Source organism: Hyla sarda, chromosome 11 (assembly GCF_029499605.1).
Source record: "Hyla sarda isolate aHylSar1 chromosome 11, aHylSar1.hap1, whole genome shotgun sequence".
NCBI lineage: Eukaryota > Metazoa > Chordata > Amphibia > Anura > Hylidae > Hyla > Hyla sarda.
In genome coordinates this window covers 102,320,328-102,343,662 of record NC_079199.1, presented here as the reverse complement: position 1 = coordinate 102,343,662, position 23,335 = coordinate 102,320,328, and the positions used below count along the sequence as shown (strand labels likewise).

The 23,335-nt window shown below is 49.1% G+C and overlaps 2 protein-coding genes across 4 annotated transcripts in view; both read left to right on the top strand.

Annotated features, from left to right (window-relative positions):
* KNL1 (kinetochore scaffold 1) overlaps positions 1-3,887 on the top strand; it is a 48,978-nt gene extending 45,091 nt beyond the window's left edge. For all 3 annotated transcript variants that reach the window (XM_056546099.1, XM_056546098.1, XM_056546100.1), the window contains exons 25-26: positions 1,752-1,874; positions 3,562-3,887. In XM_056546099.1, coding sequence (XP_056402074.1) covers positions 1,752-1,874; positions 3,562-3,658 — 220 coding nt within the window. In that variant the 3' untranslated portion in view covers positions 3,659-3,887. The remainder of the gene's footprint in view (positions 1-1,751; positions 1,875-3,561) is intronic.
* A 4,415-nt stretch (positions 3,888-8,302) lies between these two features.
* The window catches only part of RCCD1 (RCC1 domain containing 1), a 32,812-nt gene continuing 17,779 nt past the window's right edge, over positions 8,303-23,335 (top strand). The window contains exons 1-6 of the mRNA XM_056545139.1: positions 8,303-8,560; positions 16,941-17,159; positions 20,324-20,477; positions 20,562-20,683; positions 22,669-22,746; positions 22,824-22,998. Of these exons, the coding sequence (XP_056401114.1) occupies positions 8,398-8,560; positions 16,941-17,159; positions 20,324-20,477; positions 20,562-20,683; positions 22,669-22,746; positions 22,824-22,998 (911 nt within the window). The 5' untranslated portion in view covers positions 8,303-8,397. The remainder of the gene's footprint in view (positions 8,561-16,940; positions 17,160-20,323; positions 20,478-20,561; positions 20,684-22,668; positions 22,747-22,823; positions 22,999-23,335) is intronic.

The following is a 23,335-nucleotide window of genomic DNA, read 5'->3' as shown; positions in this document are numbered from 1 at the left end:
GCTGATATAAATACTGTAGGTGTGAACAGGACCCTTATTACTTTGTACAGATATAAATACTGTAGGTGTGAACAGGACCCTTATTACTTTGTGCAGATATAAATACTGTAGGTGTGAACAGGACCCTTATTACTTTGTGCTGATATAAATACTGTAGGTGTGAACAGGACCCTTATTACTTTGTACAGATATAAATACTGTAGGTGTGAACAGGACCCTTATTACTTTGTACAGATATAAATACTGTAGGTGTGAACAGGGCCCTTATTACTTTGTGCTGATACAAATACTGTAGGTGTGAACAGGACCCTTATTACTTTGTGCTGATATAAATACTGTAGGTGTGAACAGGACCCTTATTACTTTGTGCAGATATAAATACTGTAGGTGTGAACAGGACCCTTATTACTTTGTGCTGATATAAATACTTTAGGTGTGAACAGGACCCTTATTACTTTGTGCAGATATAAATACTGTAGGTGTGAACAGGACCCTTATTACTTTGTGCTGATATAAATACTGTAGGTGTGAACAGGACCCTTATTACTTTGTGCAGATATAAATACTGTAGGTGTGAACAGGACCCTTATTACTTTGTGCTGATATAAATACTGTAGGTGTGAACAGGACCCTTATTACTTTGTGCTGATATAAATACTGTAGGTGTGAACAGGACCCTTATTACTTTGTGCAGATATAAATACTGTAGGTGTGAACAGGACCCTTATTACTTTGTGCAGATATAAATACTGTAGGTGTGAACAGGGCCCTTATTACTTTGTGCTGATATAAATACATTAGGTGTGAACAGGACCCTTATTACTTTGTGCTGATACAAATACTGTAGGTGTGAACAGGACCCTTATTACTTTGTGCAGATATAAATACTGTAGGTGTGAACAGGACCCTTATTACTTTGTGCTGATATAAATACTGTAGGTGTGAACAGGACCCTTATTACTTTGTGCAGATATAAATACTGTAGGTGTGAACAGGGCCCTTATTACTTTGTGCTGATATAAATACTGTAGGTGTGAACAGGGCCCTTATTACTATGTGCTGATATAAATACTGTAGGTGTGAACAGGACCCTTATTACTTTGTGCAGATATAAATACTGTAGGTGTGAACAGGACCCTTATTACTTTGTGCTGATATAAATACTGTAGGTGTGAACAGGGCCCTTATTACTTTGTGCTGATATAAATACTGTAGGTGTGAACAGGACCCTTATTACTTTGTGCTGATATAAATACTGTAGGTGTGAACAGGGCCCTTATTACTTTGTGCTGATATAAATACTGTAGGTGTGAACAGGACCCTTATTACTTTGTACAGATATAAATACTGTAGGTGTGAACAGGGCCCTTATTACTTTGTGCTGATATAAATACTGTAGGTGTGAACAGGACCCTTATTACTTTGTACAGATATAAATACTGTAGGTGTGAACAGGACCCTTATTACTTTGTGCAGATATAAATACTGTAGGTGTGAACAGGACCCTTATTACTTTGTACAGATATAAATACTGTAGGTGTGAACAGGACCCTTATTACTTTGTGCTGATATAAATACTTTAGGTGTGAACAGGACCCTTATTACTATGTGCAGATATAAATACTGTAGGTGTGAACAGGGCCCTTATTACTATGTGCTGATATAAATACTGTAGGTGTGAACAGGACCCTTATTACTTTAGGGAGACGTCTCTCTTGGCTCTAACCTTCTCTATCCTCTTTCTCTCCCAGAGTTCGGCTCCTGTTCTCCAGCTCGGCCGCTCTTGCGAAGTTTGAGCTGATAATAGAACTTTCGGACTCCTACACATCCGCCCCGCTGACCTATACGACGAGGAATCTTATTGGGGGCGTTACGTAAGTGCAGATGGGGGTCACTCCTTGTGTGTGATCGGGGATCGGTCTGAGGATGAAGAGGGTCTTACTACTCATCGAGGAGATCAAAATGGTGTATTGGGGGGGGGGGGGGGGGGGCAAAAAGATATACACATTTGTAAATTACTTCTATATAAAAAGCTTAATCCTTCCAGTACTTATCTGCTTTCTAAATGCTCCAGAGGAAGTTGTGTAGTTCTTTCCAGTCTGACCACAGTGCTCTCTGCTGACATCTCTGTCCGTGTTGGGAACTGTCCAGAGCAGGAGCAAATCCCCATAGCAAACCTCTCCTGCTCTGGACAGTTCCTGACATGGACAGAGGTGTCAGCAGAGAGCAATGTGGTCAGACTGGAAAGAACTACACAACTTCCTGTGGAGCATTTAGCAGCAGCTAAGTACTGGAAGGATTAAGATTTTTATATAGAAGTAATTTACAAATCTGTTTAACTTCCCGGCACCAGTTGATTTAAAAAAAAAAATTATATATATACCACCGGAGTACCCCTTTAAGGAGATAGTCTTGAAGCAAATCACAGGATTATAAGTGGCCATGAAATTCTAAAGGGGTAGTCTGCCCCTTAACAAAGGATAGGGGATAAGATGTCTGATCACAGGGGTCCCGCCGCTGGGACTGTGATCTCTGTGCAGATGGCATTCTGTGACGTGATGTCGTGCCACGCCCCCTCCATTCATGTCTATGGGAGGGGGTGTGGCATGAAGTCACATCTCCAGTCTCGGAAACCCAGCTTTTTCCAAGACTGGAGCATCGACCGGCACAGAATGACGGGTGCTGCAAGGAGATCCTTTTAGAATAGGGCAGTGTTTCCCAACCAGGGTGCCTCCATGTGTTGCAAAACTACAACTCCCAGCATGCCCGGACAGCCTGTGGCTGTCCAGGCATGCTGGGAGTTGTAGTTTTACAACATCTGGCGGCACACTGGTTGGGAAACACTGGGATAGGGGATAAGATGTCTATGGGCGGAATACCCCTTTAAAGGGGTACTCCGCACCAGACATCTTATCCCCTATCTAAAGGATAGAGGATAAGATGTCTGATCGCAGGGGACCCCCGCGATCTCTGCAGCGCCACCCCCGCGATCTCTGCAGCGCCACCCCGCCTTCATCACTACAAAGCAAACTGGCTCTGTGCGTGATGACTGGGCGATGCAGGGGACGGAGCATTGTGGCGTCACGTCACGCCCACTGAATACAAGTCTATGGGAAGGGGCATGGTGATCGTCACACCCCCTCCCATAGACTTGCATTAAGGGGGCGGGGAGTGATGTAATGGGGGTGGAGCCATGATGTCACGATGCTCTGTCCCCTGCATTGCCCTGTCATCATGCCCAGAGCCAGTTTGCTTTGTAGTGATGACGGCGGGGTGGCGCTGCAGAGATCACCGGGGGGGGGGGGGCCATGGGACCCCCGCGATCAGACATCTTATCCACTATCCACTAGATAGGGGATAAGATGTCTGGGGCGGAGTATCCCTTTAAGGACATCCTGCTGCCTGAACCAAGATTAGAGGTACACTTTAAAAAGGGAACTCCGAGGATAATTTTATCATCTATTTAGAATACCTGAGGAAGGGTGTAAGGCAGAAGGCATTTGCTGTAAAGGAGACCCCCTCGTGTACTTTGTTGCTGACATGTATTACTTTACGTTTCAGAAACGGCAGAATCACTGACATTATGGCAAACGTTCCCTGCGGACTCTGGTACCTGAAGAGAACGGTGAAATCCATATATGAGAACCTGCTTAAATAAGATATTCAATAATAAAGTCCATCATCCTCGGAGGCAGTGTTTCCCAATCGGGGTGCCTCCAGCTGTTGCAAAACTATAATTCCCAGCATGTAATAAACCATCAGAAGCTACAGCAGCATGAAGGACAATAGAGAGCAGCATTGAGCAGTGTAAGCTAGTAAGTATAAAACTTACTAGAGCAGTGTTTCCAAACCAGGATGCCTCCAGCTGTTGCAAAACTACAACTCCCAGCATGCCCGGACAGCCGTTGGCTGTCCGGGCATGCTGGGAGTTGTAGTTTTGCAACAGCTGGAGGCACCCCGGTTGGGAAACACTGCCTCAGAAGGGTCACGGATAATGCTCAGCTCAAGCAGGGTACTCAGGACCCCCAATCTCCTGATCAGTGGGGTTCAAACAGTTCTGTTAGTCCCTTTGTTGTGGATAAGTTAACCCTTTTTAAAGGGGTTATCCAGGAAAATCTTAGATAGATAGATAGATAGATAGAGAGAGAGATATAGATATATAGATATATAGATATATAGATATATATATATATATATATATATATTATAATATATATATATATATATTATAATATAATATAATATAATATATATATCTCTCTCTCTCTCTCTCACACTCTCACACTCTCACTCTCAACTGGCTCCAGAAAGTTAAACAGATTTGTAAATTACTTCTATTAAAAAAAATCATAATCCTTCCAGTACTTATGAGCTGCTGAAGTTGAGTTGTTCTTTTCTAAGTGCTCTCTGATGACACGTGTCTCGGGAACTGACCAGAGTAGAAGCAAATCCCCATAGCAAACCTCTTCTACTCTGTGCAGTTCCTGAGACAGACAGAGATGTCAGCAGAGCGCACTGTTGGCAAACAAAAAAGAACTCAACTTCAGCAGCTGATAATTATTGGAAGGATTAAGATTTTTTTTTATAGAAGTAATTAACAAATCTGTTTAACTTTCTGCACCCGGTTGATATATTAAATAATTTTTTTTTCCTGGAATACCCCTTTAATGTCTCTCTAATTGGGGGATCCGCTCTCTTAGTTTTGATGTTCACTAGAGATGAGCGAACTTACAGTAAATTCGATTCGTCACAAACTTCTCGGCTCGGCAGTTGATGCCTTTTCCTGCATAAATTAGTTCAGCTTTCCGGTGCTCCCGTGGGCTGGAAAAGGTGGATACAGTCCTAGGAGACTCTTTCCTAGGACTGTATCCACCTTTTCCAGCCCACCGGAGCACCGGAAAGCTGAACTCATTTATACAGGATAAGTCATCAACTGCCGAGCAGAGAAGTTCGTGACGAATCGAATTTACTGTAAGTTCGCTCATCTCTACCTAGAACAACTCTACTTGTAGGTTGTTTGTCTGACTTTTATTTTTTACAAGTTTTTATATATAATATATTTGCTTTTCCCTCAAAAAAGCAGAAACATTGTACAGAGGTAAATATTATTTATGTGTTGTGAATGGTTTTCCAGAGACTGTAGAGTCGGTATGTTGTGCTTGGTTCTTGTTCCTTTTGCAATAAAAGTCTTTGTTTGTAATCTGGGTGATATTTTGTGTAAAATAGAATAGGACACTAACAATACATGATTGGTTACTTTAATCCTACAGTGTCATCTGTTTCATCCCCGCTCAGCTGTATCTGTGCCTTTTTATTATTGTAGCTGGGTCATGCTCTGTGCTTCCCCTGGTGGTGGCTGGGAGTAGTGCCTGACTGACTTCATTTCATTTAGAGGCTCCTGTGCCACCTCCTGAAAGCACGAGGCTGCGGTGCGGCGGGAGAGGATGTCCTGCAGCTGTGATCAGGAGTAGAGATGAGCGAACTTACAGTAAATTCGATTCGTCACAAACTTCTCGGCTCGGCAGTTGATGGCTTATCCTGCATAAATTAGTTCAGCTTTCCGGTGCTCCGGTGGGCTGGAAAAGGTGGATACAGTCCTAGGAAAGAGTCTCCCAGGACTGCATCCACCTTTTCCAGCCCACGGGAGCACCTGAAAGCTGAACTAATTTATGCAGGAAAAGTCATCAACTGCCGAGCCGAGAAGTTCGTCACAAATTGAATATACTGTAAGTTCGCTAATCAGGAGTGAGGGCGGAAAGAGAGTGCTATAGGAGAGCGCACACATTCCTGATCCCACACGGGAAACTAAATTAAATTCAAATGGCAAAATTTTTTCATTTTCACCACATCCCAGAAAAAAAAACAATAAAAAGTAATAAAAAAAAGCGCAGATACAGCGCAAAAAAACCAGACAAATTGCACTTGTTAAAAGAAATTTAAAGGGGTACTCCGGTGGAAAACTTATTTATTATTTATTTTTAAATCAACTGATGCCAGAAAGTTAAACAGGTTTGTAAATACTTCTATTCAAATTTTTTTATCCTTCCAGTACTTATCAGCTCATCATTTCCAAAATCGCATCCTATGAAAAGTTAAATAAAATGTGATCACAAAGCCGACTCTGCACCATCCTGATAACAATAAAACCTTATGTGATGGCGCAAAAACGTCACGACACAGATCCATAGGGAGAAGAAAGGGTTAGAACAGGAGCCTGTAAACCAGTGGTCTTCAACCTGCAGACCTCCAGATGTTGCAAAACTACAACTCCCAGCATGCCCTGATTGACAATCAATTTCACATGGAACAGACAACAGGTGGAAATTATAGGCAATTAGCAAGACAACCCCAATAAAGGAGTGGTTCTGCAGGTGGTGACCACAGACCATTTGTCAGTTCCTATGCTTCCTGGCTGATGTTTTGGTCACTTTTGAATGCTGGCGGTGCTTTCATTCTAGTGGTAGCATGAGACGGAGTCTACAACCCACACAAGTGGCTCAGGTAGTGCAGCTCATCCAGGATGGCACATCAATGCGAGCTGTCGCAAGAAGGTTTGCTGTGTCTGTCAGCGTAGTGTCCAGAGGATGGAGGCTCTACCAGGAGACAGGACAGTACATCAGGAGACGTGGAGGAGGTCGTAGGAGGGCAACAACCCAGCAGCAGGACCACTACCTCTGCCTTTGTGCAAGGAGGAGCAGGAGGAGCACTGCCAAAGCCCTGCAAAATGACCTCCAGCAGGCCACAAATGTGCTTGTGTCCACTCAAACGATCAGAAACAGACTCCATGAGGGTGGTATGAGGGCCCGACGTCCACAGGTGGGGGTTGTGCTTACAGCCCAACACCGGGCAGGACGTTTGGCATTTGCCAGAGAACACCAAGATCGGCAAATTCTTCACAGATGAAAGCAGGTTCACACTGAGCACATGTGACAGAGTCTGGAGACGCCGTGGAGAACGTTCTGCTGCCTGCAACATCCTCCAGCATGACCGGTTTGGCGGTGGGTCAGTAATGGTGTGGGGTGGCATTTCTTTGGGGGCTGCACTCCATGTGCTTGCCAGAGGTAGCCTGACTGCCATTAGGTACAGAGATGAGATCCTCAGACCCCTTGTGAGACCATATGCTGGTGCGGTTGGGTTCCTCCTAATACAAGACAATGCTAGACCTCATGTGGCTGGAGTGTGTCAGCAGTTCCTACAAGAGGAAGGCATTGATGCTATGGACTGGCCGCCCGTTCCCCTGAATCCGATTGAGCACATCTGGGACGTCTCTCTCCATCCACCACAGACTGTCCAGGAGTTGGCGGATGCTTTAGTCCAGGTCTGGGAGGACATCCCTCAGGAGACCATCCTCCACCTCATCAGGAGCATGCCCAGGCATTGTAGGGAGGTCATACGGGCACGTGGAGGCCACACACACTACTGAGCCTCATTGGGACTTGTATTAAGGACATTACATAAAGTTGGATCGGCCTGTAGTGGGGTTTTCCACTGTGATGTTGAGGGTGACTCCATATCCAGACCTCCAGGGGTTAATACATTTGATTTTCTGATAATTTTTGGTGATTTTGTTGTCACATTCAACTATGTAAAGAGGAAAGTATTTCATACGATTAGTTCCTTCAGATCTAGGAGGTGTTATTGCAGGGTTCACTTTATTATTTTTGAGCCGTGTATATACAGAGAAACACCAGAGGCTGCAGCATCTCTACAGAGGATTATACTATACGGAGACGGGAGAACTACAAGTCCCAGAACAACCACAGGATTATACTATACAAAGGCTGGGGAGGACAAGTCCCAGAACAACCAGAGAGGATTATACTATACAAAGGCAGGGGAGAACTACAAGTCCCAGAACAACCACAGAGGATTATACTATACAAAGGCAGGGGAGAACTACAAGTCCCAGAACAACCACAGAGGATTATACTATACAAAGGCAGGGGAGAACTACAAGTCCCAGAACAACCACAGAGGATTATACTATACAAAGGCAGGGGAGAACTACAAGTCCCAGAACAACCACAGAGGATTATATTATACAAAGGTTGGGGAGGACTACAAGTCCCAGAACAACCACAGAGGATTATACTATACAAAGGTTGGGGAGGACTACAAGTCCCAGAACAACCACAGTCCCATAGGATTATACTACAGCCAGGGGATTATATCAGGAGAAATGTCCCAATATGACACAGCTGCCTATGTCTGTTGTTATTACCGCCAGGGGAGTATACCAGAAGAGAACTACAAGTCCCAGAATGACCAAGTACTATAAAGCGAGCGCCTGTTCCCCCACAACGGTCACATGACTGGTCACATGCCCGTGACGTCATCAGGTCCTTCTGCCGTCTATCTCCCGGCCGCTCTGTGCGGTTGGAGGACCTGCGGCTCCCGATGCTGTGTTTCGGTTTCGGGTTTAGCAGGTTCGGGCAGTTCGGGTCGGGAGCAGAAGTCACCCGAAACCTCCCGGTGCCCGTACAGGGCCAAGGGGCGGACACCGAGAAGAAGAGCGTCCTCAGAGCCGTCCCGTCCTGGAGCTATAACGCCCTCCTGACAGGTGCGACACCTAGCGGCCCCCAGTGATATCTCTATACCGCCCTCCTGAGAGGTGCGACACCTAGCGGCCCCCAGTGATATCTCTATACCGCCCCCCTGACAGGTGCGACACCTAGCGGCCCCCAGTGATATCTCTATACCGCCCTCCTGACAGGTGCGACACCTAGCGGCCCCCAGTGATATCTCTATACCGCCCTCCTGACAGGTGACACCTAGCGGTCACCATTGATATCTCTATACCGCCCTCCTGACAGGTGCGACACCTAGTGGTCACCAGTGATATCTCTATACTGCCCTCCTGACAGGTGCGACACCTAGCGGCCCCCAGTGATATCTCTATACCGCCCTCCTGACAGGTGACACCTAGCGGTCACCATTGATATCTCTATACCGCCCTCCTGACAGGTGACACCTAGCGGCCCCCAGTGATATCTCTATACCGCCCTCCTGACAGGTGACACCTAGCGGCCCCCAGTGATATCTCTATACTGCCCTCCTGACAGGTGCGACACCTAGTGGTCACCAGTGATATCTCTATACTGCCCTCCTGACAGGTGCGACACCTAGTGGTCACCAGTGATATCTCTATACCGCCCTCCTGACAGGTGACACCTAGCGGCCCCCAGTGATATCTCTATACCGCCCTCCTGACAGGTGCGACACCTAGCGGCCCCTAGTGATATCTCTATACCGCCCTCCTGACAGGTGACACCTAGCGGCCCCCAGTGATATCTCTATACCGCCCTCCTGAGAGGTGACACCTAGTGGTCACCAGTGATATCTCTATACCGCCCTCCTGACAGGTGACACCTAGCGGCCCCCAGTGATATCTCTATACCGCCCTCCTGACAGGTGACACCTAGCGGCCCCCAGTGATATCTCTATACCGCCCTCCTGAGAGGTGACACCTAGTGGTCACCAGTGATATCTCTATACCGCCCTCCTGACAGGTGCGACACCTAGCGGCCCCCAGTGATATCTCTATACCGCCCCCCTGACAGGTGACACCTAGCGGCCCCCAGTGATATCTCTATACCGCCCTCCTGACAGGTGACACCTAGCGGCCCCCAGTGATATCTCTATACCGCCCTCCTGACAGGTGCGACACCTAGCGGCCCCCAGTGATATCTCTATACCGCCCTCCTGACAGGTGACACCTAGCGGCCCCCAGTGATATCTCTATACCGCCCTCCTGACAGGTGACACCTAGCGGCCCCCAGTGATATCTCTATACCGCCCTCCTGATAGGTGACACCTAGCGGCCCCCAGTGATATCTCTATACCGCCCTCCTGACAGGTGACACCTAGCGGCCCCCAGTGATATCTCTATACCGCCCTCCTGACAGGTGACACCTAGCGGCCCCCAGTGATATCTCTATACCGCCCTCCTGACAGGTGACACCTAGCGGCCCCCAGTGATATCTCTATACCGCCCTCCTGACAGGTGACACCTAGCGGCCCCCAGTGATATCTCTATACCGCCCTCCTGACAGGTGACACCTAGCGGCCCCCAGTGATATCTCTATACCGCCCTCCTGACAGGTGACACCTAGTGGTCACCAGTGATATCTCTATACCGCCCTCCTGACAGGTGACACCTAGTGGTCACCAGTGATATCTCTATACCGCCCTCCTGACAGGTGACACCTAGCGGCCCCCAGTGATATCTCTATACCGCCCTCCTGACAGGTGACACCTAGCGGCCCCCAGTGATATCTCTATACCGCCCTCCTGACAGGTGACACCTAGCGGCCCCCAGTGATATCTCTATACCGCCCTCCTGACAGGTGACACCTAGTGGTCACCAGTGATATCTCTATACCGCCCCCCTGACAGGTGACACCTAGTGGTCACCAGTGATATCTCTATACTGCCCTCCTGACAGGTGCGACACCTAGCGGTCACCATTGATATCTCTATACCGCCCTCCTGACAGGAGACACCTAGCGGCCCCCAGTGATATCTCTATACCGCCCTCCTGACAGGTGACACCTAGCGGTCACCATTGATATCTCTATACCGCCCTCCTGACAGGTGACACCTAGCGGCCCCCAGTGATATCTCTATACCGCCCTCCTGACAGGTGCGACACCTAGTGGTCACCAGTGATATCTCTATACTGCCCTCCTGACAGGTGCGACACCTAGTGGTCACCAGTGATATCTCTATACCGCCCTCCTGACAGGTGACACCTAGCGGCCCCCAGTGATATCTCTATACCGCCCTCCTGACAGGTGCGACACCTAGCGGCCCCTAGTGATATCTCTATACCGCCCTCCTGACAGGTGACACCTAGCGGCCCCCAGTGATATCTCTATACCGCCCTCCTGAGAGGTGCGACACCTAGCGGCCCCCAGTGATATCTCTATACCGCCCCCCTGACAGGTGCGACACCTAGCGGCCCCCAGTGATATCTCTATACCGCCCTCCTGACAGGTGCGACACCTAGCGGCCCCCAGTGATATCTCTATACCGCCCTCCTGACAGGTGACACCTAGCGGCCCCCAGTGATATCTCTATACCGCCCTCCTGACAGGTGACACCTAGCGGCCCCCAGTGATATCTCTATACCGCCCTCCTGATAGGTGACACCTAGCGGCCCCCAGTGATATCTCTATACCGCCCTCCTGACAGGTGACACCTAGCGGCCCCCAGTGATATCTCTATACCGCCCTCCTGACAGGTGACACCTAGCGGCCCCCAGTGATATCTCTATACCGCCCTCCTGACAGGTGACACCTAGCGGCCCCCAGTGATATCTCTATACCGCCCTCCTGACAGGTGACACCTAGCGGCCCCCAGTGATATCTCTATACCGCCCTCCTGACAGGTGACACCTAGCGGCCCCCAGTGATATCTCTATACCGCCCTCCTGACAGGTGACACCTAGTGGTCACCAGTGATATCTCTATACCGCCCTCCTGACAGGTGACACCTAGTGGTCACCAGTGATATCTCTATACCGCCCTCCTGACAGGTGACACCTAGCGGCCCCCAGTGATATCTCTATACCGCCCTCCTGACAGGTGACACCTAGCGGCCCCCAGTGATATCTCTATACCGCCCTCCTGACAGGTGACACCTAGCGGCCCCCAGTGATATCTCTATACCGCCCTCCTGACAGGTGACACCTAGTGGTCACCAGTGATATCTCTATACCGCCCCCCTGACAGGTGACACCTAGTGGTCACCAGTGATATCTCTATACCGCCCTCCTGACAGGTGACACCTAGCGGCCCCCAGTGATATCTCTATACCGCCCTCCTGACAGGTGACACCTAGCGGCCCCCAGTGATATCTCTATACCGCCCTCCTGACAGGTGCGACACCTAGTGGTCACCAGTGATATCTCTATACCGCCCTCCTGACAGGTGACATCTAGCGGTCACCAGTGATATCTCTATACCGCCCTCCTGACAGGTGACACCTAGCGGCCCCCAGTGATATCTCTATACCGCCCTCCTGACAGGTGACACCTAGCGGCCCCCAGTGATATCTCTATACCGCCCTCCTGACAGGTGACACCTAGCGGCCCCCAGTGATATCTCTATACCGCCCTCCTGACAGGAGACACCTAGCGGCCCCCAGTGATATCTCTATACCGCCCTCCTGACAGGTGCGACACCTAGTGGTCACCAGTGATATCTCTATACCGCCCTCCTGACAGGTGACACCTAGCGGCCCCCAGTGATATCTCTATACCGCCCTCCTGACAGGTGACACCTAGCGGCCCCCAGTGATATCTCTATACCGCCCTCCTGACAGGTGCGACACCTAGCGGCCCCCAGTGATATCTCTATACCGCCCTCCTGACAGGTGACACCTAGCGGCCCCCAGTGATATCTCTATACCGCCCTCCTGACAGGTGCGACACCTAGCGGCCCCCAGTGATATCTCTATACCGCCCTCCTGACAGGTGACACCTAGCGGCCCCCAGTGATATCTCTATACCGCCCTCCTGACAGGTGCGACACCTAGCGGCCCCCAGTGATATCTCTATACCGCCCCCCTGACAGGTGCGACACCTAGCGGCCCCCAGTGATATCTCTATACTGCCCTCCTGACAGGTGACACCTAGCGGCCCCCAGTGATATCTCTATACCGCCCTCCTGACAGGTGACACCTAGCGGCCCCCAGTGATATCTCTATACCGCCCTCCTGACAGGTGACACCTAGCGGTCACCAGTGATATCTCTATACCGCCCTCCTGATAGGTGACACCTAGCGGCCCCCAGTGATATCTCTATACCGCCCTCCTGACAGGTGACACCTAGCGGTCACCAGTGATAGCTCTATACCGCCCTCCTGACAGGTGCGACACCTAGCGGCCCCCAGTGATATCTCTATACCGCCCTCCTGACAGGTGACACCTAGTGGTCACCAGTGATATCTCTATACCGCCCTCCTGACAGGTGACACCTAGCGGCCCCCAGTGATATCTCTATACCGCCCTCCTGACAGGTGACACCTAGCGGCCCCCAGTGATATCTCTATACCGCCCTCCTGACAGGTGCGACACCTAGCGGCCCCCAGTGATATCTCTATACCGCCCTCCTGACAGGTGACACCTAGTGGTCACCAGTGATATCTCTATACCGCCCTCCTGACAGGTGACACCTAGTGGTCACTAGTGATATCTCTATACCGCCCTCCTGACAGGTGACACCTAGTGGTCACCAGTGATATCTCTATACCGCCCTCCTGACAGGTGACACCTAGTGGTCACCAGTGATATCTCTATACCGCCCTCCTGACAGGTGACACCTAGCGGCCCCCAGTGATATCTCTATACCGCCCTCCTGACAGGTGACACCTAGCGGCCCCCAGTGATATCTCTATACCGCCCTCCTGACAGGTGACACCTAGTGGTCACCAGTGATATCTCTATACCGCCCTCCTGACAGGTGACACCTAGCGGTCACCAGTGATATCTCTATACCGCCCTCCTGACAGGTGACACCTAGCGGTCACCAGTGATATCTCTATACCGCCCTCCTGACAGGTGACACCTAGCGGTCACCAGTGATATCTCTATACCGCCCTCCTGACAGGTGACACCTAGCGGCCCCCAGTGATATCTCTATACCGCCCTCCTGACAGGTGACACCTAGCGGCCCCCAGTGATATCTCTATACTGCCCTCCTGACAGGTGACACCTAGCGGCCCCCAGTGATATCTCTATACCGCCCTCCTGACAGGTGACACCTAGCGGTCACCAGTGATATCTCTATACCGCCCTCCTGACAGGTGACACCTAGCGGCCCCCAGTGATATCTCTATACCGCCCTCCTGATAGGTGACACCTAGCGGCCCCCAGTGATATCTCTATACCGCCCTCCTGACAGGTGACATCTAGCGGTCACCAGTGATATCTCTATACCGCCCTCCTGACAGGTGACACCTAGCGGCCCCCAGTGATATCTCTATACCGCCCTCCTGACAGGTGACACCTAGCGGCCCCCAGTGATATCTCTATACCGCCCTCCTGACAGGTGCGACACCTAGCGGCCCCCAGTGATATCTCTATACCGCCCTCCTGACAGGTGACACCTAGCGGTCACCAGTGATATCTCTATACCGCCCCCCTGACAGGTGACACCTAGCGGTCACCAGTGATATCTCTATACCGCCCTCCTGACAGGTGACACCTAGTGGTCACCAGTGATATCTCTATACCGCCCTCCTGACAGGTGACACCTAGCGGCCCCCAGTGATATCTCTATACCGCCCTCCTGACAGGTGACACCTAGCGGCCCCCAGTGATATCTCTATACCGCCCTCCTGACAGGTGACACCTAGCGGCCCCCAGTGATATCTCTATACCGCCCTCCTGACAGGTGACACCTAGCGGCCCCCAGTGATATCTCTATACCGCCCTCCTGACAGGTGACACCTAGCGGACACCAGTGATATCTCTATACCGCCCCCCTGACAGGTGACACCTACCGGCCCCCAGTGATATCTCTATACCGCCCTCCTGACAGGTGACACCTAGTGGTCACCAGTGACATCTCTATACCGCCCTCCTGACAGGTGACACCTAGCGGCCCCCAGTGATATCTCTATACCGCCCTCCTGACAGGTGACACCTAGTGGTCACTAGTGATATCTCTATACCGCCCTCCTGACAGGTGACACCTAGTGGTCACCAGTGATATCTCTATACCGCCCTCCTGACAGGTGACACCTAGTGGTCACTAGTGATATCTCTATACCGCCCTCCTGACAGGTGACACCTAGTGGTCACCAGTGATATCTCTATACCGCCCTCCTGACAGGTGACACCTAGCGGCCCCCAGTAATATCTCTATACCGCCCTCCTGACAGGTGACACCTAGCGGCCCCTAGTGATATCTCTATACCGCCCTCCTGACAGGTGACACCTAGCGGTCACCAGTGATATCTCTATACCGCCCTCCTGACAGGTGACACCTAGCGGCCCCCAGTGATATCTCTATACCGCCCTCCTGACAGGTGACACCTAGCGGCCCCCAGTAATATCTCTATACCGCCCTCCTGACAGGTGACACCTAGCGGCCCCCAGTGATATCTCTATACCGCCCTCCTGACAGGTGACACCTAGCGGCCCCCAGTGATATCTCTATACCGCCCTCCTGACAGGTGACACCTAGCGGCCCCCAGTGATATCTCTATACTGCCCTCCTGACAGGTGACACCTAGCGGCCCCCAGTAATATCTCTATACCGCCCTCCTGACAGGTGACACCTAGCGGTCACCAGTGATATCTCTATACCGCCCTCCTGACAGGTGACACCTAGCGGCCCCCAGTGATATCTCTATACCGCCCTCCTGACAGGTGACACCTAGTGGTCACCAGTGATATCTCTATACCGCCCTCCTGACAGGTGACACCTAGCGGCCCCCAGTGATATCTCTATACCGCCCTCCTGACAGGTGACACCTAGCGGCCCCCAGTGATATCTCTATACCGCCCTCCTGACAGGTGCGACACCTAGTGGTCACCAGTGATATCTCTATACCGCCCTCCTGACAGGTGACACCTAGTGGTCACCAGTGATATCTCTATACCGCCCTCCTGACAGGTGACACCTAGCGGCCCCCAGTGATATCTCTATACCGCCCTCCTGACAGGTGACACCTAGTGGTCACCAGTGATATCTCTATACCGCCCTCCTGACAGGTGACACCTAGCGGCCCCCAGTGATATCTCTATACCGCCCTCCTGACAGGTGACACCTAGTGGTCACCAGTGATATCTCTATACCGCCCTCCTGACAGGTGACACCTAGCGGACACCAGTGATATCTCTATACCGCCCTCCTGACAGGTGACACCTAGTGGTCACCAGTGATATCTCTATACCGCCCTCCTGACAGGTGACACCTAGTGGTCACCAGTGATATCTCTATACCGCCCTCCTGACAGGTGACACCTAGCGGCCCCCAGTGATATCTCTATACCGCCCTCCTGACAGGTGACACCTAGCGGCCCCCAGTGATATCTCTATACCGCCCTCCTGACAGGTGACACCTAGCGGCCCCCAGTGATATCTCTATACCGCCCTCCTGACAGGTGACACCTAGCGGCCCCCAGTGATATCTCTATACCGCCCTCCTGACAGGTGACACCTAGTGGTCACCAGTGATATCTCTATACCGCCCTCCTGACAGGTGACATCTAGCGGACACCAGTGATATCTCTATACCGCCCTCCTGACAGGTGACACCTAGTGGTCACCAGTGATATCTCTATACCGCCCTCCTGACAGGTGACACCTAGCGGACACCAGTGATATCTCTATACCGCCCTCCTGACAGGTGACACCTAGTGGTCACCAGTGATATCTCTATACCGCCCTCCTGACAGGTGACACCTAGCGGCCCCCAGTGATATCTCTATACCGCCCTCCTGACAGGTGCGACACCTAGTGGTCACCAGTGATATCTCTATACCGCCCTCCTGACAGTGGCCATACCCGGTATTACAGGTTACTTACTTCAGCTCCATCAAATTCAAGTGAATGCGACTAAGCTGCGATACCAGACACGGCCTCAGCCCAAAGTTTGGCGCTGCCCCTTCTGTAGCCTTCACTCCCAGAACACATCAGTCAGTCCCGGGCCCCCTTGACTACTTTTGGTCACAGTATATAGTATAGGTCAGTGTTTCCCAACCAGGGGTGCCTCCAGCTGTTGCAAAACTGCAACTCCCAGCATGCCCGGACAGCCATTGGCTGTCCGGGCATGCTGGGAGTTGTAGTTTTAGCAATACCTGGAGGTCCGCAGTTTGGAGACATTTGTGCTTCATAGTGTAGTACTTGGTGCACTACAATTCCCAGGCAAACCTTACATATGTGCCATAGTGGTGTCTGATCCATATCCCATGATCCTCTTGTTCTGCAGATGAGGGGTCTCTCCTGCTCTCCGGTTGGGTCGGTGGGAGTCCGCAGCAGCTCGTCCGTTTCCCCGAGGTGAGTTGTCGCGATGTTCTGCCATCAGAGAAATATCTTATCGTCCTTATGGAAGAACGAGCAGAATGCTGGGAGGTCGGCAGCCTGGACTGTGCGGGGACGATGCCAGACGCCGTGTGGAAGAAGGAGCTGGATGATGGACACAGCACAGGTAAATACAGTGATCCTGATCCCATAGAGATAGCAGCAGTATACAGATAGAGCTGGAGGGGAGGTGTATAACTACTATATATCCTGATCCCATAGAGGTAGCAGCAGTATACAGATAGAGCAGGAGGGGAGGTGTATAACTACTATATATCCTGAACCCATAGAGATAGCAGCAGTATACAGATAGAGCTGGAGGGGAGGTATATAACTACTATATATCCTGATCCCATAGAGATAGCAGCAGTATACAGATAGAGCAGGAGGGGAGGTGTATAACTACTATATATCCTGATCCCATAGAGATAGCAGCAGTATACAGATAGAGCAGGAGGGGAGGTATATAACTGCTATATATCCTGATCCCATAGAGATAGCAGCAGTATACAGATAGAGCTGGAGGGGAGGTGTATAACTACTATATATCCTGATCACATAGAGATTGCAGCAGCAGTATACAGATAGAGCTGGAGAGGAGGTATATAACTGCTATATATCCTGATCCCATAGAGATAGAGCAGGAGGGGAGGTGTATAACTACTATATATCCTGATCCCATAGAGATAGCAGCAGTATACAGATAGAGCTGGAGGGGAGGTGTATAACTACTATATATCCGGATCCCATAGAGATAGCAGCAGTATACAGATAGAGCTGGAGGGGAGGTGTATAACTACTATATATCCGGATCCCATAGAGATAGCAGCAGTATACAGTAGAGCTGGAGGGGGGTGTATAACTACTATATATCCTGATCCCATAGAGATAGCAGCAGTATACAGATAGAGCTGGAGGGGAGGTGTATAACTACTATATATCCTGATTTCATAGAGATAGCAGCAGTATGCAGATAGAGCTGGAGGGGAGGTGTATAACTACTATATATCCTGATCCCATAGAGATAGCAGCAGTATACAGATAGAGCTGGAGGGGAGGTGTATAACTACTATATATACTGATCCCATAGAGATAGCAGTAGTATACAGATAGAGCTGGAGGAGAGGTGTATAACAACTATATATACTGATCCCATAGAGATAGCAGTAGTATACAGATAGAGCTGGAGGAGAGGTGTATAACTACTATATATCCTGATCCCATAGAGATAACAGCAGTATACAGATAGAGCTGGGGGGGGGGGGTATAACTACTATATATACTGATCCCATAGAGATAGCAGCAGTATACAGATAGAGCTGGAGGGGAGGTGTATAGCTACTATATATCCTGATCCCATAGATATAGTAGCAGTATACAGATAGAGCTGGAGGGGAGGTGTATAACTACTATATATCCTGATCCCATAGAGGTAGCAGCAGTATACAGTTAGAGCTGGAGGGGAGGTGTATAACTACTATATATCCTGATCCCATAGAGATAGCAGCAGTATACAGATAGAGCTGGAGGGGAGGTGTATATAACTACTATATAGCCTGATCCCATAGAGATAGCAGCAGTATACAGATAGAGCTGGAGGGGAGGTGTATATAACTACTATATAGCCTGATCCCATAGAGATAGCAGCAGTATACAGATAGAGCTGGAGGGGAGGTGTATAACTACTATATATCCGGATCCCATAGAGATAGCAGCAGTATACAGATAGAGCTGGAGGGGAGGTGTATAACTACTATATATCCTGATCACATAGAGATAGCAGCAGTATACAGATAGAGCCAGGGGGGGGGAGATGTATAACTACTATATATCCTGATCCCATAGAGATAGCTGCAGTAAACAGATAGAGCTGGAGGGGAGGTGTATAACTACTATATATCCTGATCCCATAGAGATAGCAGCAGTATACAGATAGAGCTGGAGGGGAGGTATATAACTACTATATATCCTGATCCCATAGAGATAGCAGCAGTATATAGATAGAGCTGGAGGGGAGGTGTATAACTACTATATATACTGATCCCATAGAGATAGCAACAGTATACAGATAGAGCTGGAGGGGAGGTGTATAACTACTATATATCCTGATCCCATAGAGATAGCAGCAGTATACAGATAGAGCTGGAGGAGAGGTGTATGACTACTATATATTCTGATCCCATAGAGATAGCAGCAGTATACAGACAGAGCTGGAGGGGAGGTGTATAACTACTATATATCCTGATCACATAGAGATAGCAGCAGTATGCAGATAGAGCTGGGGGGGGGGGGGTATATAACTACTATATATCCTGATCCCATAGAGATAGCAGCAGTATACAGATAGAGCTGGAGGGGAGGTGTATAACTACTATATATCCTGATCACATAGAGATAGCAGCAGTATGCAGATAGAGCTGGAGGGGAGGTGTATAACTACTATATATCCTGATCCCATAGAGATAGCAGCAGTATACAGATAGAGCTGGAGGGGAGGTGTATATAACTACTATATAGCCTGATCCCATAGAGATAGCAGCAGTATACAGATAGAGCTGGAGGGGAGGTGTATATAACTACTATATAGCCTGATCCCATAGAGATAGCAGCAGTATACAGATAGAGCTGGAGGGGAGGTGTATATAACTACTATGTAGCCTGATCCCATAGAGATAGCAGCAGTATACAGATAGAGCTAGAGGGGAGATGTATAACTACTATATATCCTGATCCCATAGAGATAGCAGCAGTATACAGATAGAGCTGGAGGGGAGGTGTATATAACTACTATATAGCCTGATCCCATAGAGATAGCAGCAGTATACAGATAGAGCTGGAGGGGAGGTGTATAACCACTATATATTCTGATCCCATAGAGGTAGCAGCAGTATACAGATAGAGCTGGAGGGGGGTGTATAGCTACTATATATACTGATCCCATAGAGATAGCAGCAGTATACAGATAGAGCTGGAGGGGAGATGTATAACTACTATATATCCTGATCCCATAGAGATAGCAGCAGTATACAGATAGAGCTGGAGTGGAGGTGTATAAATACTATATATCCTGATCCTATAGAGATAGCAGCAGTATACAGATAGAGCTGGAGGGGAGGTATATAACTACTATATATCCTGATCCCATAGAGATAGCAGCAGTATACAGATAGAGCTGGAGGGGAGGTGTATAACTACTATATATCCGGATCCCATAGAGATAGCAGCAGTATACAGATAGAGCTGGAGGGGAGGTGTATAATGTCTGATCTGGTACTTGTTCTGTATTTGCAGATTTCCCCCTGGTATCTGGGGGTCATGTTCTACCTCACACCCCCTTCTTCAAGGAGTTGCCCCCCACCCTTCAGGCTCAGAAGATGGCGCTGGGGCAGGAGCACGCTGTTCTGCTGACATCAGACGGGACGGTGCTGACCTGGGGAGCAGGAAGGTAACGGGCCGGGGGACCCCTTTAATCACATTATAGGAGGAGGAATCCTTTATGGGCCCCTTACACTTTGTCTCTGATCATAAGACACGGACAGCTGGGACACGGAGATGTGGAGGACGTGGCGGAACCACGGATAGTGGAAGCTCTGCAGGGAGTGACCATGTGTGAGGTGGGTGCCGGGGGATGGCACAGCGGATCAATCAGCGGTAAGTGTCAGCTATAATACCATGCATAGTTGTGTTTCCCAACAAGGGTGCCTCCAGCTGTTGCCAAACTACAACTCCCAGCATGCCCGGACAGCCGTTGGCTGTCCAGGCATGCTGGGAGTTGTAGCTTGGCTACAGCTAGAGGCACCCTGGCTAGGAACCACTGCTCTAGTAAGTTTTATAATTACTAGCTTACTCTGCTTTATACTGCTCTCTATTGTCCTCTATGCTACTGTAGCTTCTGATTGTTTATTACATGCTGGGAGTTGTAGTTTTGCAACAGCTGGAGGAACCCTGATTGGAAAACACTGCTCTAGTAAGTATTATACTTACTAGCTTACACTGCTCAGTACTTCTCTCTATTGTCCTCTATGCTACTCTAGCTTCTGAGGGTTTATTACATGCTGAAAGTTGTAGTTTTGCAACAGCTGGAGGAACCCGGGTTGGGAAACACTGCTCTAGTAAGTTTTATACTTACTAGCTTACACTGCTCAGTACTGCTCTCTATTGTCCTCTATGCTACTGTAGCTTTTGATGGTCTATTACATGCTGGGAGTTGTAGATTTGCAACAGCTAGAGGCACCCTGGTTAGGAACCACTGCTCTAGTAAGTTTTATACTTACTAGCTTACACTGCTTAATACTGCTCTATTGTCCTCTATGCTACTGTAGCTTCTGATTGTTTATTACATGCTGGGAGTTGTAGTTTTGCAACAGCTGGAGGAACCCTGGTTGGAAAACACTGCTCTAGTAAGTTTTATACTTACTAGCTTACACTGCTCAGTACTGCTCTCTATTGTCCTCTATGCTACTGTAGCTTCTGATGGTCTATTACATGCTGGGAGTTGTAGATTTGCAACAGCTAGAGGCACCCTGGTTAGGAACCACTGCTCTAGTAAGTTTTATAATTACTAGCTTACACTGCTTAATACTGCTCTATTGTCCTCTATGCTACTGTAGCTTCTGATTGTTTATTACATGCTGGGAGTTGTAGTTTTGCAACAGCTGGAGGAATCCTGGTTGGGAAACGCTGCTTTAGAAAGTTTTATACTTACTAGCTTACACTGCTCAGTACTGGTCTCTATTGTCCTTTATGCTACTGTATCTTCTGAGGGTTTATTACATGCTAGGAGTTGTAGTTTTGAACAGCTGGAGGAACCCTGGTTGGGAAACACTGCTCTAGTAAGTTTTATACTTACTAGCTTACACTGCTCAGTACTGCTCTCTATTGTCCTCTATGCTACTGTAGCTTCTGAGGGTTTATTACATGCTGGAAGTTGTAATTTTACAACAACTGGAGGAACCCTGGTAGGGAAACACTGCTCTAGAACATTTTATACTTGTTTACACTGCTCAGTACTGCTCTCTATTGTCCTTTATGGTGCTGTAGCTTGTGAGGGTTTATTACATGAGGGAATAACAGCTGGGGGCACCCTGGTTGGGAAACACTGCTAATACAATACTTAAAGTCTACCTCTCATATCATGGAAATAAATAAAGCTCTTATATGTCCCTCACTAGGTCATGCAGATGCTTTACATGTCTTTTTTTTATGTGTCTAGCCTCTGTATTTGGCTCACAAATCCCTCTGTTCTGCTGCTCACTCATTCTGACATCCACTGCTCCAGAGGAGGGCGTGTCCGAGGCAAGCACTGAGCCCGCCCTCACTCACCATGCATTCACTTCCTCCCTGAGTCTGCTGTTCTGGGTCTCTTCATCCAGTCACTGCAGGCTGCTCTGTATCCCCCTCTTCTCTGTTCTCATGCTGCAGTCTGATAGGACAGGAGTGAGCACAGAGGAGTGATAGTCCCGCCCTCACTCACCATGCATTCACTTCCTCCCTGAGTCTGCTGTGCTGTGTCTCTAATCACTGCAGGCTGCTCTGTAACCCCTTCCTCTCTGTTTCCATGCTGCAGTCTGATAGGACAGGAGTGAGCACAGAGGAGTGCGAGTCTCGCCTTCACATAACACTCTCCCTTCTTTTAGAGAGCGGGGACTTGTATTGCTGGGGGTGGAATGAATCCGGACAGCTCGGGCTTCCCTCAAAGGCTTCACTACCGTTACGTAAGCTGGAATGTACCGCATTGTAGTTACCGCGTGTTACTGCACAATAGATGGCGCTGACTTCTCCTTGTTTCTAGCAGTTCTGTCTGGAGAAGGACCTGCGGCCGGAGGTGAACAAGATGGAGAAGGCGAATATATCGCCATTCAGTCTTTCCCGGCTCTGATTGATTTACCGCAGGAATCAGAAGCGGCGAAAGTCAGCTGTGGATCCCGCCATACGGCCGCCGTTACCCGTAAGGACCTGTCTGTACTGTGTGTAATGCTGTATATATATATAGTGCTGCCTGTCTGTACTGTGTGTAATGCTGTATATATATATAGTGCTGCCTGTCTGTACTGTGTGTAATGCTGTATATAGTGCTGCCTGTCTGTACTGTGTGTAATGCTGTATATATATATAGTGCTGCCTGTCTGTACTGTGTGTAATGCTGTATATATATATATAGTGCTGCCCGTCTGTACTGTGTGTAATGCTGTATATATATATAGTGCTGCCTGTCTGTACTGTGTGTAATGCTGTATATATATATATAGTGCTGCCTGTCTGTACTGTGTGTAATGCTGTATATATATATAGTGCTGCCTGTCT